We start from the raw sequence: 19,684 nt of genomic DNA on the forward strand, positions 1-19,684 counted from the left end.
ATTAAGGGCAAGCACCAGACCCAATCAAGTGTGAGGAAAAGAAACAAGGTGAATTTGGTGAAGTGAGTGAGTGCGCTGAAAGGTGAGTCTTTACAACATTTATCATGGTTTCCTCATTTTTTTTTCATATAATGTAAAACAAGCTGATTATTTGTACAGTTTTATGTATAAAATACTTAAACAATAAATAGTGGGTTTGTCTTTCTTGAGACCCCCATCTCTGACATGAAACTGGATGAATCACCTAAATTATAGTGGATAGTAGATGTTTTCATACCAGTAACATTGCTAGCCGGAGTAGCCTGGGATGGACTCGGATTGATCTTTCAGTGACCTGTGAAATTAAAGATTTATACATGTGTCTCTTAGGCAGTATCATTAGAAGTCACAGCATACATTTTCACTTCTATGCAGAGTGACACTAAAAAACTATTTCATGCATTTATGACTTCTAGGCTGGACTACTGTAATTTGTTATTATCAGGATGCCCTAAAAACTCCCTGAAAAGCTTTCAGTTGGTCCAAAATGCTGCAGCAAGAGCACTGACAGGGACTAGAAAGAGAGAGCATATTTCTCCTATATCGGCTTCTCTTCATTGGTTTCCAGTTAAATCCAAAATAGAATTGAAAATCCTGATCCTCACATACAAGTTCTTGAATCATCAGGTGCCGTCTTATCTTAATGACCTTGTAGTACTGTATCACCCCATTAGGACACTTCGCTCTCAGACTGCTGGTTTGCTTGTGGGTCCTAGAACAGACACATCTCTACTTTTAAGGCTAGGCTTAAAACTTTACTTTTTGACAAAGCTTATAGTTAGGGGTGCATCAGGTGACCCCAAATCCTCACTTATGCTGCAATGGGCTTAGACTGCTAGGGACTTCCCATGATGCACTGGGTGTTTCTCCTGTCACCCGTTTTCACTCACTATGTGTTTATACACCTCTCTGCATTTTATTATGAGTTATTATGAAACTATGGCTCTCTTCCACAGCATGTCTTTGTCCTGTGTTCCTCCCCTCAACCCCAACCAGTCTCACCTGATTCTGCTGGAGGTTTCTTCCCACTTTCGCCTAAGTGCTTGGTCACAGCGGGTTGTCTGATTGATGGGGTTTCCTGTTTTCTCTGTGTTACTGTTGGGTCCTCACAATATTAAGCGCCTTGAGGCGACTGTTGTTGTGATTTGACGCAAAATAGAATTGAGTTCCTTTACAATAACTGCCCAAATAAATGTTTAGAAATAGTTCATTCATTTATTTCTTTATCTATTCGCTTATGGGACCCGTGTATTTTAAAGCCCGCCTGCAAACCAAGCTTTCCTTGGGATGACGACGACGATGATGATGGTCGCAGTGTCTTTCCACGACTGCGGCAACAGGTGGCGGTGGATGACACAGAGGTGCAGGACATCAACAGCAGTAAAGCAGAGGAACAGTTACAATCTTCTCATTTCCGTGTTAATTTCAAAATAAAGCCGCTCTGTTGCCTCATACTTGCAAATATTTACTAAATATTCTCGATACATATAAAATCTCGCTATGGAGTGTAAATAAAAGCTAAATGGCGAAAAAATAATGCACAAGATTGTATAAAACCGGTAAAATCCTACTGCAGACGTGTGTGCCTGTATTTTTGAAGGCAGGGCCTTTCCCCTGGTCCCCGTGTTAGTAATTCCCGCTGACTTGACCCGTTTTCCGAGGCCACCTCCTCCGGACGACTGCACACTGCGGCTTCTTCTCTGCCGTTTACCCGGAGGGAGAACCGGCCTGGAGGTAGGAGATCTGTCCTTACGACATAACAAAAAACAGGCTGAAGTGGAAGCTGCACAGTGTTTTTGTAACGATCCGCTGCTCGCTTGAGCTCTGAACAGGTCCTCAGGTGCCGTTCTTTGTTTTATGGAGCGTTCATCACCAGAGTGCGTTAAATAAATGTACAATTTTAATATTTTCATGCTGGTTTGCGAACGCGCTTAGTGTGTTTTACTCATTTAGCACTTTTTATGATGAAATAGTCTAAATCTTTAATTCGGCCACGATACAACACACGAAGGAAAGTGTTAAGTGAATCAAAAAAGTGAGATTTGAGTCTGATTAAAAGTTTGCAAGATTTAGCACCATAATCCCAGGTTGGTTGTCTTTAGTTTCGTGATGACTGGTGGATATTTTGTCATGTCATGTTTTATGATTTCCAGGAAGTGGACCCATGACAATCTGCCATGAAATGCCAGTGATGCTGAAATCAGGAAACAATTGTTTCTTTTTTTAAATACTTGAATCAGTTTCATCTGTCTTCACTTTATTTCAGTCAATACACAAGCGCACTATAAGTAAATCTGTCTTAAAGGGGGGAAACACAACTAGTGAGACTTTCTTTGTTCTCCTGTAGTGATAATGACCCATTTGAGTATCATATGTGAAGAAGCCTGCCAGTGATGGACAAAACCGACCAGTGAGCTGTGTAACTTTAGCTTTCTGGGAGCTGAGCCCAGAGGAGTTAGACGGTTTCTCAGTGTTATCCTATTTAAAAAAAAAAAAAAAAAAAACCCAAACAAACCACAAAACAAAAAGACAGTAAATAATAGCTCAGGTTTAGCTTGCACACATTGTATGCCACAATATACCCTAAAAGTGATGCTTTAGTAGCTATTGGACAATTTCAATGCAAACTTAAGACCCTTTTAGCCTCTGTTTTATACCTGTTTTACTTGATTTGCCTCTTTTCTGATGTTTTAGCTTGGATTTGAATTTGTCTGGTTGTCTTAGTCGATTTTTCTTATTTCTGTGTGCGTTGGAGCAGGATGGAGGCTGTGGCAGTGTGTGTATGAGCCATGGCGTCTACATTGTCGCAGTGGTTTCGTAGCCTTCGTGTGAAGTTGCTGCAACGTTATGAGCACCAGCCTTTCGTGTCATGTTTGGCTGGTTTGTACGGCTGCCAGTGGAAACACTACAAGAGGAGTCAGCCTGAGGGCTGCTGCTGCAACAAGGTCAGGAAGCAGCAACACAAGAGCCACTTCTGCTCCAGCCAAAGTCATCTGTTTATTATCATTGGAATTAATGAATCATACTGTGGTTAAGTTTACAGGAGTTTCAGTGTTTTGGGGTTTTTTTATTTTAAGTTCTAGTGTTCCTACCAAATTTAAAGTCCAGGGAAACTGAATGTTTTGGAATTTATTTTTTAAAGATTGAATATAAGAAATCAGCACAGAACTCTAGGCCCTATACGTAAGTCGTCTCTGTGGCCCCCTTTCCTTTCTTGAGTCATTCAGTGCTCTGAAAAAGCATGTACCTCCTTCCTGTTCTCTTATTTTTTGTTTTGCATGTTTGCACCCTTACATGTTTCAGATCATCAAATTTTAATATTAGACAAAGATAACCGGAGTAAATAGAAAATTCAGGTTTAGGGAAAAAAGCTCTCTTAATCCACAAAGGCTCAAATATATACATACACTCACATATTTGAATAAGTGGTCCTGAAGGTTCAACAGTGTCCTTTAAGCCCTATTAACTTCTAATTGGTGATCATGATTGACTACAGTTGGTAGTTGTGAGCATAAAAAGGATTTGTTTGACAGCACTCAATGGATTGATGAATACTCAAAATAATAGGGAGCTGCAAGAAAATATGAGATCTGGAAGAAGGGACTGTGCAGTGGTTGGAATAGTGAACCTCCAAATTCTTCACTTTCACTTCAAATCAACAACCAACAGGACATTGATCCCAAACGCACAACAAAACTATTTTTGGAAGGGATAAAGCCGGATGGAACAGCCTTCCCAGAGACCCGACCTCAACCCTTTTGAAATTTTGTGGACTATGTCTAAAAGCCAGGTCTGTGCAACAAATTCAAATGAACTCAAAAGAGTTGTCAAATATTTACCCAAAATTGTGCCAGAAACTTGTTGATGGATATCAAAAGGATCTAGTCGAGGTACAACTTGCTAATGGACATTTAACCAAATATTAGTAGGAGTCTATGTGTATGTTTGAGCTGGTATATATACTTTTGACTCTGTGGGTTAGAGGAACACACTCAAAAATTGAAACCTGTGCACCCAATTCTTTTTCTAAAGCCATCTAAAGTTGAGATGCTGTGTTTGGAAAGAGAGGAGTAAAAGCACTCAAAATATGCTGAAAAAAAATGCTGAATAATTAAATTTAGAGACACATGTGGTCAGCAACATGAATTTTATCGTCAAACCAAACAGCAAACAGGAAAAAAAACACTAATAAATCGTTGTGGGAGAATATAAGTCAGCTACAGTTGGAGGAAGATGAAACAAATCAATAAAAGGAAATGAGGTAAGGGTGATGTTGATTCTTTGTTTTGTTTTCTGCAGTTATTGATTTCAGTATTTGCATTTCTACAACTGTAAAAGTCACCAAATGAGAAATAATTTTCAGACATTACAGTTAAACAACTTCATTTCGCTTTTTTATTGTGCTGATGCTGAACAGAGCTGTCGGTTGGAGCTCCTCTGTCTCTGTAAAACTCAGAGGAAGTCTTAAAATGCCACGGAAACAGAGCAGTAAACAGTGCGGGGGGCTGGATTTAACTCGGGGAATAACAAAAACAAATTTCTCTCATTGTTTTGTCTCCTCTGTCATCAGTTGGAGGGTGCTAGCTTTGCTGTGCTTGTGGCGGCTTTCTGCTTGACGCTGCTGTTCCTCTACTTCTGGGGACAAGCCAAGAATGACTACAATGACTTTGACTGGTGGGTGGAGCGACTCCTGCACTTATAGTACTGTCGTAGGTAAACATAGAGCTGTTCACATTAATCTGCTGCAGGAATCATTGGTGCTAAATTTACGTTCATATGTCTTTGTTGACTGAACATGTAACAAACGTTTTTCTGCCTTCATGTCTGTTGTGCTTCCTCTCATTTGGCTGAAGGTTTAACTTCGGGAACCTGGGCTTCTGGTTCCCGTGGTCTGTGGTGCTGCTGGCTGTCGCTGTGGTCTTCTTCACCTACGTCACAGTGCTTGTGGTGAGACACAAACGCTGCATTGGCTTTTCATCTCTCATCTCGATTTCTTCTACTTGTCTTTTTAGCTGACTGGATAATTTATCCAAGTGGTGTCAACTTTTTACTGTTGCTTTTTTTGTCTTATTTTGTAGTGTTTTTGGAAAGTTTTTTTTTTAGAAAAAAGTCTTATTTATTTTTTTTAACCACAGATTGTTCATTTAAGTTCTCTTTTATATTTTATTGATACAACAGCATTAAAATAGGAACCTCAATCACTTTTAGTAATTTCCTTTCAAACACAAATTTGAAGCAACTGATCGATTGTTTAAAACCCGAAAAATGAAAGCAAACACTTAAATATTGTATATATTTAATCCACCATCACTGAAATTATCTTGTAACTTGTAACTGCAATTGTTCGCGCCAGCAGCCGCCCAGATTTGAAACATTCACATTCTGTTCACTTCCTCATCCTCAGGCCCTGCACCGACTATACAGGGAGAGAGAATAATTAGCACTCTGGGTGTACCACTCACCCCAGCTGATGCCATGCCCTTAACCATCCTACCCTATCTCTCTCCCACAAATCATACCCTCCCCCCACCATAAGTGGATTCATGGGAAATCGATTGATCTGCAGCCCCGCAGCAGTTTTATGCTGGTGTTTTCACTCATTTCTGGGCTACTTTGACATTTTGACACCTTTGCTTTGCTGCAGAGTTATGCAAGAGATCAATTTATTATTGCTCTCATAAATATGCAGGAAAAGCTGGGAGGCTGTTAGTCATTAAGAGTGGAAACATGGGAACCAGTAAGCCTGCCAGTAAGCCCTGTTCGTAGTACAAAAATACACCTATCAACATTTCTGCACGCTTCTGAGGTCACTAATCGCTCCTGTTTGGGATTTGCATATTTTCCCAGTACTTTGAATTCTCCAGGTAGACCAGCTTCCTCCTGCAGTCCAAAGGCACGCTCATGAAATCAGTCATAAATCGGCCACAGGCCAGTGAAACTGTGGTTATCAGTCTTTCCGTGAGGTAGTCTAGTTATGTCATGCAACTTGCCTTTCTTTTTTCTTACCCAACAATCAGTCCCTGGTTTTGCCGGAGACCTCCTCCTGTTAGCAGGGAGCTCCTCCCCACTGTAACCATAAAGGGCTTCTGCAGGGTCTTTATCATACAACATAAAGCTGCTCGAGACAGCTGCTGTGAAGTGGTAGATTAGAAAGCAAGTGCGTAAATGGTTCCAACATATAACTCCAAACTGATGTAACACTTTCTTCATCTGCAGATGAAATACATGTTAGTTTCAAAATTTAAGTGGGTGTTTGTAAATTTAAAAGAAACAAGATTCACTGTTTGTGTGTTTACTAAATCGACGAGCTCATGAGAACCTGGCCAGATCATAAGTGTGAAAGCAGTTTTACAAAGGCAATGAGAGGTCAGGTTTTTATATAAACTCTGCTCTGGCTGCTTTAAACTTTGCCAAGCGCCGCCCTTATGCATTCATGTGACGTTCCTGTGTGCAAGAGGAGTTTTATGTGCTCATCTTTTAACCCATAACCATGCCCACTATGTTATGTTGTTATCTTATGTCCTTTCCTGTTTCGTGTGCTACAGGAACGTTACAGTTAATGATAAAAATAGTGCAGAACCAGAACACAAAGAGCACAAAACAGGCTTGTCTGAGCACAAAAGTCAGTTTTATTATGGGAATTTTAAAGCCAGTACAGAAATGCAAGCCCTTTGGTGAATGCATTTATTAACTATATCTCACATAGACTTTGAACTATTCCTCAGACTAGCTCAGGCTTTGCCCAGAAAGTCTCATCATCTCTTCCCAAGTTTATTTTGTCTGTACTTTTCTGTCTCTGCAGCTGCTGGCTGTGTGCTTGCTGTCAGAGGGCCAGAAGCTTTATTTACACTGGAGCCACAAGGTAACTCAGTGATGTGTCTCATAGTTTTTATGGAATGTCGGGTCAATGCAGTGTCACTGGAACTGGTCAGCAGCTTTTTCATAGATTTTTGTTTGCAGACTTCAAATACAATTCTGAGCTCAGACATGAATTTCTGCACAGTAATTATGGTGGATAATTACTGTCAGTCTTAAAGGGACTTTTCTTTATTTTCTCTGTTAATTTTACTAAAGTGGTCATAGGCAATAGTTCTTAGGCTTTCTGAAGGTCTTTCAAAATTCTTCTTTGAACGCTGGCTGACCTGACATTTTCACAGGGATTTCATTTATTTTTTGTTAAGCCACTTAACATGGACCTATGAATCATTCAAGCACAGTAAAATCACCTAACATATGGGGATGATCTAGTATCTACACATAAAAGAACCGATTTTAAATGATATCTTTTAACACTTTGTTACTAGCAGCCTGTGGCAAAAGCATATTATTTGTGTCCCCATTACTTTACCTGGATCTATGAAAAATTCCAAAGATAAAATAGTTTCCGTGTCTGAAAGTCTTTTCCTTAAGAAGTAGGAAAAAGAGAGAGAGAAATCTGGACCTTCGGTTGATTCATCGACTGCTCATTGAAGTCTATCAGAAAAAGTCTCAGTGGAAAGATGGCCGTAACGAAGCCGTTCTTAAGGAAGGTTAAAAAGGCTGAGATATGCCACATTACACAAGAGCTGGACTGAAAATTAGTGGCAACAGGTCTGATGGAGATACATTTTTGCTTCAAATCGTCAGTAAGTACAGAGGAGGTCAGGATAGAGAGACAACAGCGAGTGTCTTCAGCTATATTTAAAACACAGTGGATGCTCGGTCATGGTTTAGGCTGCATTTGACCATAGTGGTGTTTGGGACCTTTTCAAAACCAGTGGAAAACACCATCAGATTCTAATCCACCATGAAAAACCATCTGAAAAAACACACTGCTAGTGCAGTAAAAACATACTTGGATAGAAAAACACACAGTGGAAAACTATACTATCCATGTTTGTTGTTCTCCTTATATTCACCCAGACATCATCCTTAAAATTGACCCGCTAATTCTTTTCTCTGAGCTTATTAGGATGTTTTATTCACTGGCTGCTAAAGAAAAAAATCACCAGAATGAATCAATTCTAGTCAGTGTCGCCAAATGAAGATGTTTTCTATCCATATGAAACATTTTTCATGTTTCTACACGTTGACACTGTTTTTTGCAGATCGGGATCCTGGTGAGCCTGACGGTCTCCGTCATCGCCATGGCCGTCTTGTCCAACCTGTGGAGTAAAGAATGGAGGACGCTGCTGCTGTCCTTCCAGGTGACGCTCTTCTTCTCCTCCTTAACGTAACTTTTTCTGTGTGTCTATGATTTCCACTTCTCGTGTTAGATTTAACTAGATTTTTTTTTTCCCTCTTGTTCATGACCAGGTAACAGCACCTTTCTTACATGTGGGCGGAGTCTTACTGATGACATCACTGGCTTGGCCTGTTGCTTTGCATTTCTTTCGCATGAAAAGCACGGGTGAGTCTCAGACATGCTTTTAAAATATTTGGTTTTATTCTGATATATGAAAAGATGATAAACATAAAAACTCATATTTAAAGTAAATTGAAAAATAAGTTTTCAAGAAACACAAGAAAAGCACAATATGGGCAAAATACACTCAGCAGACACTTTCTTAGGTACAACTGATCAACTAACCAATTACATTAGAGCAACTCAGTGCATTTAGGCATGTAAAGGTGCTTAAGTGACTTTGAGTATTTCAGGAACTGATGGTCTTACTGGGATTTTCCAACTCATCCAAACGACCTCACAACACTTTCTTCTCACCTATACATCCACGAACTGTGAAGCAGGTTAGAAAAATACTGAGGGGAAAAACACACACACACACAGATTCCTTCATTTATTAGTTAGGAGCAGTTGTTTTTAATTTCTTTCTCTTCGTGTTTATGCTTTATATTGTGTGTTTGTGTTTTAGTACGGCGAGGCCTGATCATGGCCGTGTACCTGACCGTCCTGTTGTCCCTCTACTTGATTCCCCTCGGGTTGTATTCTCCTTGTATCAAAGAGAAGGGAACCCTGGGCCCTGCACCGGCTCTCATTGGCCACAGAGGAGCCCCTATGGTGAGCAAAAACACAGTACACAGTCCTGTACACTAAAGTGAGAGAGCAGCAGTATTTCAATTGTCCTAGTGTCACATGTGACAAAGTAAAACAGAGAATTTTTCTTTCTTTGTAACAGAAATAAGCAGATTTTGATTTTCTTTTCTTAAACAAACAGTTACTGTTCATGAGAGGAAAGGATTTTTTACATGCTGTTGTAAAACCTTTTGGTCTGTAAAAGAGTTTTAAGCCTGAATGTGACACAACATAAATGAGTGTAATGTGAAATATGTTCTTGGGCACCGCTCAGGCCCTGAACTGACACAAAAACAAAGGGAAGCTCACATCCTTCGTGTGTTTTGTTCAGAGCTGAGAGAAAGTCCCCCACATGCACTGACTGCTACTGCAAGTTGCTGTTCTCTGTTGATCTCATTCTGCAGCTCGCTCCAGAAAACACCCTGATGTCCTTTGAGAAGGCGGTGGAGGCTGGGTGTGACAGTCTGGAGACGGATGTCACCATCAGGTCAGCGAGGAGCTCTCTGCGAAAGCATGTGTGTTCAATTATGGTACAATGGCCCTGAGAGCCCAGTGCAATGCAGCCTAAACAGTATTTAGAAAACATGCTGCAAAGTGACAAAGCAATCACATGTCAGCAGCTTACTTTTTCACATAATCACTGCACAGTCTCAGTTATTGTAAAACACTTTCAAAACTCTGAGCAGAGCACCCTGGGCTTTATTATGCAAACGGCGTCTTATTGACTTTGTTCTGTGTGATTTTTGTTCTGTATTTATTGCTCATTTAGTAACTGTTATGTAAAGTGTATATTTTGAATAACTTGTTCAGCACTTCGGTCAGCTGGGGTTATTTAAAATGTCCTATAGAAACAAACGTGGCTTTAAAACCGCAACCAAATACGCAGATGCTGCAGAATCAACAGTGGGCGTGGCCAACGACTGTCTCGATTGATCATGTGACCAAACATTTGTGGATGTCTTGCCATCTTGTTTCACTTCCTGTTAATTGTGGTGTTTTTTCTGCTGATGACTGATCTGATTTCAGATTAACGTTACAAAATGTGAACTTCTAATTGCAACAGCTGCAACAATGAACCACAGTCTTCTTTATCTAATAGTATAACATTTCTGATTCCTGCAGCGTTGGCTCTATTACTTTTGGTTCTTTTTGTGGCGGACACTTTTCTACCACATGGTATTTAATTATGTGTAAAATACAGTCAGATCCAGTGACATTTTTTGTAGTTTTGCTTCTCTAAACCAGCTCAGATTTAAAACCATTCAAGACTGTTTAATGCTTAGATCCATTTTGAAACGCAGTCCTCCATTTTTGCAATTGGACAGTTGACTGATACGCAGTATCATGGGTGAGAGCTGTTCTCGTCCTTTTAGGGAGATAAAAGATCTGAAGTAGATTCCAAATCTGGTATATTTTCACTGGTACATTCAATATGAGATCCAAAGAGATACTGCCAACGGTTGCTCCTGACTGAGCCTGGTTCTGCCGGAGGTTTCTTCCTGTTAAAAGGGAGCTTTTCCTTCCCACCGTCGCCAAAGTGGTTGCTCGTAGGGGGTCATCTGATTGTTGGGGTTTTCTATGTATTATTGGTCTTTACCTTACAATATAAAGAACCTTTAGGCAACTTTTTTAATTGATTTGGACGTCACTCATTAATAAACTACTGTTATGAGTGTTATCCCTTACATTTACAAAAAATATTGTTTATTAAAGTCGAGTATAAAGAATAAGAATCAAAGTATCCAATAAATCTAATGATAATCGACTTTTTGAGGAATTCATTGGCATTTTAAATTCCCCAAGTTTGTGTAATCGTGAATGTAAAGTATTGATAAAAGAATTTGAGCATTTGAGCCAGTAGCTCTCTACATAAATGCTCACTGAAGACCAAGCACTTAGCCAGGTCTCAGTGAACCCTATTAAACTTTTAAATACAATAACTTTTCAGGCAAGCTGACTTTTCTGTTTCTGAAAAGCTCCCTGCCCCATTTAGAGTCTCATACTGTTGTCCTGTCCTTGTAGTTTTGATGGAGTGCCTTTTCTGATGCATGACTACACTCTGCAGCGGACGACCAACATCCATGAAGTTTTCCCAAACCGGACCAATACTCCAGCTGCCAGGTTTACCTGGAACGAGCTGGAGAGCCTGAACGCTGGGGACTGGTTCCTGTCTGTGAGTCTGCCATTTAATGACCTTTCCCATGATAGTCATAGCTATTCTCTGATGTTTGAAAAATGTAACCAAAGAAAAAAAGCTCTAAAAAAGTAAGGAAGAATTATTGATTTTATTCACTGCATGTTTGAGGGGTCAGCTAATAACCTCTCTGATATTCTTTTACCTGCTGTTTGCCGTAGATGGGCTCAGAGCACAGCTGCTAATCTTTTCTATTCAAATAAGCCATTTGAAGTGTTTTGAGCATGTCTACCTGACACACTGGGGCAAACTCAGGGCATGTTGGAGAGATTGCATCACTTGGTTGGCCTGGAAATGCGTCCCAGAAGAGGGTTAGAGCGGGAGGAGGTAGCTGGGGAGAGAGAACCCTGGCCCAGACTAGAATAAGTGGCAGAAAATGGATGTACGGATGTAATGAAATGCTAAAAAAGAAAAAAAAGATTGTTTGTTTACTATATTCGAGGTTTAAGAGTGTTACTATAACTACAGGAGGGAGTTGAGCATGTTTGGACACAAATGAATTCCTCATGACAACAGCCAAAAATGGGGGGAAAAAAAATCAGCTGGCCAATGAAAAGCATATCACATGTCATATGAAATCACTGTATTGATTGGTTATTGATGGTCACCCCCTGCAGCACAACCCATTTGGCACGGCTGGCTCTCTGAACGCAGACGACCGACAGCGAGCTGGAAACCAGTCGGTCTGTAGCCTGCAGGCCTTCCTCCAGCTGGCAGCTCAGACGGGCAAACTCGTGATCTTCGACCTCTATCGGCCACCCAGAGATCACCCTTTCAGAGACACCTGGATCCAGCGCACGCTCGAGGTCATCCAGAACGAATCATCCATCCATTCCTCACAGGTGAGGCTTATTTATTTCTCTATCACCAGACTCCACTGTGAAATGTTGTAATTTAGCATTTTACCGTTTGAAAAGAGTAAAGAGTGCAGTTACTGTGAGTGAGTAGTAGGTAACACTGCTTGCGTGCCATATCTAGGTGCTTTGGCTGCCATCAAATCTCAGAGCTCTGGTCCAGGAACTCGATCCTGAGCTCCAGCAGACTTCAGGCAGTCGGCTCCCTCTAGAGGAGCTCCAGAGTAACCACATCGTCAAACTCAACCTGGACTACACTTCCATGTCTGCTGAGCTCATCAGGTAACACAAGTGTGTGTGTGTGTGTGTGTGTCTATACTGTCCTCCTCCTTAGTTTAGAAATATTCATGACTTTCTCCTCTCCTGTGTGTAGGGAGTACACTGCAGTAAACATCACCACAAACTTGTATGTGATCAGCCAGCCGTGGCTCTACTCTCTAGCCTGGTGTGCTGGAGTGCATTCAGTCACCACTAACGCCCCCCAGCTGCTCAGCACCATCAGTTCCCCTTTGTTTATCATGGTAAGTTCAAGCAATGCGCTTCATGTCTGACATCAACCTGTTCTCTCTCTTTCTTACTGCAGATGCTTTTATTTTGAAACACCTGACCTAGTGATGATACCATATAGTTAGGAGTGGGGAGTAAGGGTACCAATTTTGAGGTAGTTTGGATGAGGTGCGGTTGTAGTATCATGTAGTGGGGCTTTACCTTTTATGGTCCAAGCTGCTGAAGCAACCTACCAAATCACATCAGTCATCCAGTATAATCAGGGATTAAACCAAACTCATAGTAACTCCTATTTAACCTTCAGTAGTCCAGTTTCTGGTTTTAATTATTATTTTACCCTATTCCTGCTTGTTTAATCGATTGCAATTTTTAGGTTCTAATAATTGTTCATGCATGCGTGTTTTAAAGTATCCTGCGGTTGAGTGTTTTATGTTTTTTATCTGTAAAAACACAACGTACACCGTGTATATCGTGAGCTTGTGCTACATAAATAAAGTTTTGCTTGCTTTTGTTGTTACATTTGTTTCTTATATCTGTTTTAATACATCATTTAGTCATCTAAAGCACTAAAACACATCTGTAGCATGCTAAATTATGTTATAATACACATTGTTACATATCATTGGGCAATTCTTTACCAGAGAGGTGTTGAAATCTTTTCAAGTGTGTTCTCGGCTTTGATTAACTCTTGATATTTCTTTTTATAGTACTACAGCCGGCAGGCCTCCTGGTCGATTAAGTGCTTGGTTACTTTAACTTGCAGCACCATCTTGTGGTAGAAATGAGTGCTACAAGCTTTATCAGGGAAGCTTTTAAACCATATTTAATCACAGGAATTTGCAGTAATTATCAAGATGATAAAAGGAATGATAAAATGAACTGTGGTTTTATCTGTTACCTTTTTATTATTGTTTCATGTGTGAAAGATATTAATATTCACCTGTTCACTTCCATACGGTCTCTTCTGATCTGCTTCTCAGAGTCCCGATGAGTACAAACTGATGTGGATTCTTACTGATCTGATGTCCTTTGTGCTGATCCTCCTTATCTTCTTCTTCCACAGGTGGAAAACACACACACACACGCACACACACCTACCTCGCATCCAATACATCCAACCTGTATTCTGATGTAATCGCGATGTTTCGCTCTCTATCAAGATGAAAATGTGTTTTCAGATGGAGAGAGAGAGAACTGGCCTTCTGCACGGGCAGCAGGATCAAGTTGGAAGGTGGCACTTACAGCAAATTTAAAAAGGGTAACTTACCATAAAATAAACGTCAGACTTAAAAAAAAAAAAAAAAAAAAACTAGAAGAAAACTGGAGTCTAGATATGTGATGCACACAGAAATTTTCATCTCTAGGCTAAATTAAAATCACCCCATTGAGAGTAAACAATGATTTTTTTTTTCTGTACTTATATAAAGAATCTGGTGTTTAAAACCCCATAAATACATCAAATAAAGAATCAACTAAATGGAAATATAACCATCAGATTGGTTAAATTTCTCAATAAAAAATGAATTTGTCATGAACTATGCACTTTGTATTTATACATGTAGAAAATGTAATATAGTATATATTGGGAAATTGCCATTATAAGGTTGTTTACAGACTTAAACTGATTTATTTTCTTACAGTATAGGTTTTCACAAAGGTTTAATTATGAGATGAGGAAGTAGACGTACACTGTAATCAGTGCAAAACAAACAGGTCTAACATCTTATTTGCAATGCAAATGCAATGATTATAAATCAACAATTGTTTTTCACAGTTGCAAAACATTTTTGGGGAGTCCTGTGTTAATACAATGTGATGGAATTAGTGTGATTTGTGATTATTTCTCATCTACCTCCTGTAGTTTAAGGAGCTGGTTTGATGTTTCACACTGAGGACTGAATTAGAGGACTGAAAATGTTAACAAGCAAAAACAAAAAAGAAAAAAACACAACCAAGTGTGTGTGTATAATGTTTCCAGCTTGTGAAAAAAAATGAGGATTTAAATTTTTTTCATGGGGGTGTTTGAACTTTTGGTCAGAAAAACCAAAACATCTAAGATGCCACCTTAAATTATAGAAAACTACTTTTACATTTTTAATTTATAGTTAATTTTATAGTTTAATACACCCTTTAATAACTCCATGACCTTTTCTATAGCATCTTTCATTCTATATGAAGTCAATCAGTACCTCCCATCTGAACCCCTCAGAATCAGCTGATTGGGTTTTTTTTTTTATGACAACTTTAGTATATTTAATGAAGCCACACAAACTTTTACCTTCATACTAGGGCTGCCACGATTTGTCGACTAGTCGCGATTACGTCGACTATCAAAATCGTCGACGACTGATTTAATAGTCGACGCGTCGTTTGAAGCTTTGTAAGATCACAAAAGACGCAGGAATAAGTGGCAGGATTTAAGAGTGTAATAACGGACTGAAACAGAAGATGGCAGCATTGCATGTACAAGGATGCCAGCTACCGTTAAACCCCGAAGAAGAAGAAGAAGCAGCTGTGTCCCAGAATTCATAGCGCGGCCCAGCGCAGTCTCCAACAATGGCGGCAGCTAGTTTTTTTTTATTTTAATTTTTTTTTTTTATTAGTAATATAAACATACAAACAAAATGCACCATATATTACAGATTCAGAGAATAAACATTTCTTACATATTAGCAACTTTCATATATAGTGAAAATAAAATATAAAGATGGGGTCACATAAATTAACAGATTATTAACTCACTAAATCAAAATCTTCTACAAAGGAAACAAAAAAAGCAGCCTTTTTCTTTTTAACTAAAGTCAAAGATTTAACCAACAGGTTTAGGTCGTTTTTCCAGTGAGCCAGTGTTGGTTTAATCTTAAAAAAGCGACATTTATGTATAAAATACTTACACAAGATTAATAACACATTAACACCATAATTAGCTATCTTTTCTTTCAAAAACACTCCAAACATTATCATATTTAAGGTAAATGGGGTAATTTGAATCCCACTGGAATAAAGCCAGGTATGAAAATCCAACCAAAATATTTGTATAAAATTGCACAAAAAGAATAGATGGTCCAAATCCTCCTCTTCTGTTTCACAAAATACACAATTACCCGTTTCTATTTTGAATCTATCACTAAGGAGTCTATTTGTCGGGTAAATTTTATTCAAGATTTTAAATTGGACTTCTTTCCCTTTAGGAGGGATAGGGAAGGTGATATAATCAGTTCTTATTTTTTTCAATTTCTTCCCTTTGGAAATCTTTTAATATGTAATTACGTCTAAGTAAATTTGGAGAATAAAGACTCCTTAATGAAGATCTAAGAAACTTATTGTTGCATTTAACATCACAAAATCGAATACCATCTATATATAATTGCCTTAACTTGGGGGAGATGTCAGAATATATTATATCATTTACAACTATGTTTTTAAGTGACAATGGAATGGATTTTATAACCCGATTAAATTTACTTTTAGAACATTGGATATTAAACTTTTGGCAAAAATCTTGATGTCCTAGAACATGTCCTTCCTCATCTACAAAATGGGCAATTGCCCAAACACCTTTTGATAACCAATCTTGAATAAAAATAGATTTTCTGTTCATCAGTATATATCTATTGTTCCAAATTGGGCTATTATGTGGAGTGAAATTATGTTTAAATAACATTTTCCAATAAAGAAGGACCTGTTTATGGAATTCAGAGAGTTTAGCAGGTAGCTTAGTAATTTCAAAGTCACACTTTAGGAGAAAGTCGATACCCCCTAGTGTGTTAAAGACCTTACTTGGTATAAAAAACCAAATGGAGTGTGGATTATTTAGGAAGGATTTTAACCATTTAAGTTTCAAAACACCATTCATTATGTCAAAATCAATTGCGTTTCCACCGCCTTCAATGTATGGTTTAACCAAATCATCTTTAGATATATAATGGCACTTATTCCTCCAAATAAAATTAAAATTCAAGCTATTAATTGTTTTAATAACTTTATTCGATATTGATAGAGAGTAAGCTGGATATATAAATCTAGATAAACTATCCATTTTGGTTAATAATATTCTTCCAAAAATTGTGATGTCTCTTTGTAACCACTTATTTAGGATTGTCTTACATTTGTCAACATTATCTAAAATATTTACTTTTTATGGCGGCAGCTAGTTAGTTTTAATGTTACTCTTATTATTCTTTCTGGGTCACAAAATAAACGTTTAACATATTTTCAGGCGAGAATGTAGCTGTGTAAACCTCAAATATCTGCTCAGTTTATCAGGACACCACATATTTTCAAAAGCGCTCCGACGTTTTCGGAGACATCTGTTACCCACTAGCTCGTTAGCGAGCCGGGGGCTAGGCTCACTAGCGCCGTGAGAACACCGGACTCCCGCAAATCGTTTTCAAACTCACCGCCGTCTTTCGCTACTCAGGTTAAATATATATGAGTCACTTAGATAACTTAAAATGTTATTGTTTGGCTTTTTTTTTAGTATTTTATTTGTTCCTGAGTAAATCAGTTTGTCTGAGATTAAAGTTATAGTTTTTACACAGCTGAATAAACGTCAAGCAGACAACTGATTATCAGAAGTGTGAGATGCTCGAGAATATACTCCGGTGTCCTGTTATATTTTAGATAGCAAGGAGTTTATTAAACTTCACCGAAACAATCTGCAAATTTCATTAAAATTTAATAAACTATCATCTTGTCTTTATTTTTAGTTAGCACAGACCTTAAACACTTAAAGCTGTAAGCTAATGATAGTTATATAAGAGCAGATGCTGCTGGTGCAATAAGCTGTAGTTTTACATCCAATGGATGATGATCTGATTAGTCGACTAATCGTAAAAATAATCGGTGACTAGTCGACTATCAAAATAATCGTTTGTGGCAGCCCTACTTCATACTAAGAAAGTATTCCAAGAACACAAGGCTAGGTTGGACTCATTTTTATATTATTCATGTTTTTCCAGGATTTTTTGGAGCTCTCATAACGTAAATATGGGAGATATCAATATGAAAAAGTTTTTTTTAGGGCTAAAAAACACAGTTTAAACAAACAAACTGCAGATAAATCAATTCCCACTGCCACAATATGTGTATCATATCCTGAGAACCTGCCTCTTTGAAGCTAAAAGAGGGCTAAAAGAGGGCACCCAAAAACATGAGATATCATTGGAAAAACCAGCATGTCCTCTATAGAGCACATCATCAGGACTTATTAGGGTAGCTCAATTAAGTCAAAAGATATAGACCAAAAACAAATGTTCATTACAGCGGATATAAATGAATAGGACTCGTCTTATGAGGATATAAGTGCATAAAATTGCCATATGTAGCAACTTAACTTAAAAACTGAAAATTCATATATGCAAATGGGAGTTTCCAGAAGGATTTTTCTGGTCCAGGCTTTATGGGGCTAAAAACCCAACATTTTGACTTATGGACAGCTAATTTTTCTTTCTTCTGACTATATCTTCTCTCTCAGAGCTGAGTGATATCTGGTCGGTCTCCAGTGGGAACTCAGCAGCGGAAAGGATGCCCAGCCTGGCGGCTGTAACCGAGCACTATGTCTGCTGAGCCTTCGAAGCCCAATCACACACTGCCAACCTCGAAAAACTGTCTTAATGAATTAAAGTGTCTGAAACAATGCTTCACTCTTGATTTATCTGGTTTAGCGTTTTAAATAATTTTACGTTAGACTTAAAATGATTAGCAACAGCTAGCAGCTTAGTTTAGCTTAGCACAATAACTGGAAACACAAGGGAACAGCTAGCCTGGCTCTGGCTAAAGCTAACAAAAATCCAGTGTCTTATTAGATGGCACTTGTTAAACCTTTCCCACAGGGGCCGTTTTAGTCAACCTGATTTTATATTCCTCTATTTAAATTAATGAGAAACTCTTTATATTGAGCTGTATTAAACAGTGTCAAATAATCAGGCGCGCTAGTAATGTAAGCCAAAAGCTCAGACTCCAGAGCGGTTAGCTCAACATGCTAACTTTTTTTCAGTGGCAGAAACAATCATCGATACTAATTTGGTTATCTAGATTCTAGGACACAAAAGGTAAGCCCACCTGCTGTTCAAACCTTCTGTTTGTCTTAGGAAGCCAGTCAGAAGCCAGTTGGCTTAAATGGGATGAAGCTAAAACGGCATAGCGCTAAAATATTATGGAGAAAATTTTGTTTCAGAAGTGTCACAGGTGTATGGTATGATTTTGAGTGCTTATAATTGCCTGTTACATTTCACAAACAACCATTTTAACACATTTGATTATTTAAAATGTGTATGTTAGAACCTGAATAAATACTGATAATGTATGCACACATTTTTAAATTAAACATCACAAATAAGATCATTTTTGCATTCAAATAGCTTTCTGTAAAAAGCTCAATCTTTGAGTATACCTATTTGTATTTGTAAGAGATTACTTTTAATTAAAATGTTGCAATTTATACATGATTGTAAGGATATAGCTTACAAGTAAATATCAGAATGAAAGTTAATTTACAGCTGGTACTTGGATGTCTTTGATCATGCAGGAAAAATTCTCTGGCATCTAAAATCTCATGTTGCAACCACACAGGACTCTTTGGAAAATGTTATTTATTATTTCTACAACATAAGATATGTGGTCATATGGATGAAATAATTTCTGCTTCATAAACATCATCCAGAACAAACATAACTCTGTTATGATTTACAAATTAATACTAAATTCATATATTAAAAAAGGAAGAGACAAATACGAATCATTTACCAGCTACAGTACACATGGAGACACTGAAAAAAAATCCCTACTGGATACAAAGAGTGCTTGAACTTTGTGGCACACACATGGGATGCTAACGATGAAGTAAAAGCAACATTACTCGTATTTCCTCCACATCAGTGCTATGTTCAAGTCCAGATAGTGTTCACAGGTTTGGAGATTGTTCCTGATGTGGTTGAGGTTGACTGTGAAAATTGGCAAAGTGTAACAAATCGATCAAATCAAAGAAGAAGAAAAAAGTAACACATCTGAAATGTACAATTTTTTTTTAAAAATGTCATAACGTTGATTTAATAACCTTGGGACAACTGTAAGCAT

The 19,684-nt window shown here is 38.3% G+C and overlaps 1 protein-coding gene across 2 annotated transcripts; it reads left to right on the plus strand.

The window, feature by feature from the left end:
- The first annotated feature begins 17 nt into the window (after positions 1 to 17).
- gdpd4b (glycerophosphodiester phosphodiesterase domain containing 4b) lies at positions 18 to 18,247 on the plus strand. 2 transcript variants are annotated; one of them, XM_082547781.1, is made up of 16 exons: positions 18 to 82; positions 2,798 to 2,984; positions 4,610 to 4,713; positions 4,893 to 4,986; positions 6,842 to 6,901; positions 8,127 to 8,225; positions 8,335 to 8,428; positions 8,892 to 9,037; positions 9,457 to 9,539; positions 11,075 to 11,225; positions 11,864 to 12,088; positions 12,225 to 12,382; positions 12,474 to 12,621; positions 13,588 to 13,670; positions 13,786 to 13,865; positions 18,084 to 18,247. In XM_082547781.1, the coding sequence occupies exons 2-16, from the start codon at positions 2,829 to 2,831 to the stop codon at positions 18,173 to 18,175; spliced, it is 1,773 nt and encodes a 590-aa protein (XP_082403907.1). In that variant the 5' UTR covers positions 18 to 82; positions 2,798 to 2,828; the 3' UTR covers positions 18,176 to 18,247. The 2 variants fall into 2 exon arrangements, with proteins under 2 accessions (XP_082403907.1, XP_082403906.1); XM_082547780.1 differs by lacking the exon at positions 18 to 82 and adding an exon at positions 955 to 1,773.
- Positions 18,248 to 19,684: the final 1,437 nt, after the last annotated feature.

The sequence above is a fragment of the Aulonocara stuartgranti genome (assembly GCF_965226115.1).
Source record: "Aulonocara stuartgranti genome assembly, chromosome: 10".
Taxonomy (NCBI): Eukaryota; Metazoa; Chordata; class Actinopteri; order Cichliformes; family Cichlidae; genus Aulonocara; species Aulonocara stuartgranti.

Coding starts and splice junctions, on each gene's coding strand:
- gdpd4b (XM_082547781.1), top strand. CDS start 2,829: ATGGCGTCTACATTGTCGCAGTGGTTTCGTAGCCTTCGTGTGAAGTTG. Junction 12,089..12,224: donor CATCCATCCATTCCTCACAG/GTGAGGCTTATT, acceptor TGCCATATCTAG/GTGCTTTGGCTGCCATCAAA. Junction 13,866..18,083: donor TTACAGCAAATTTAAAAAGG/GTAACTTACCAT, acceptor CTTCTCTCTCAG/AGCTGAGTGATATCTGGTCG.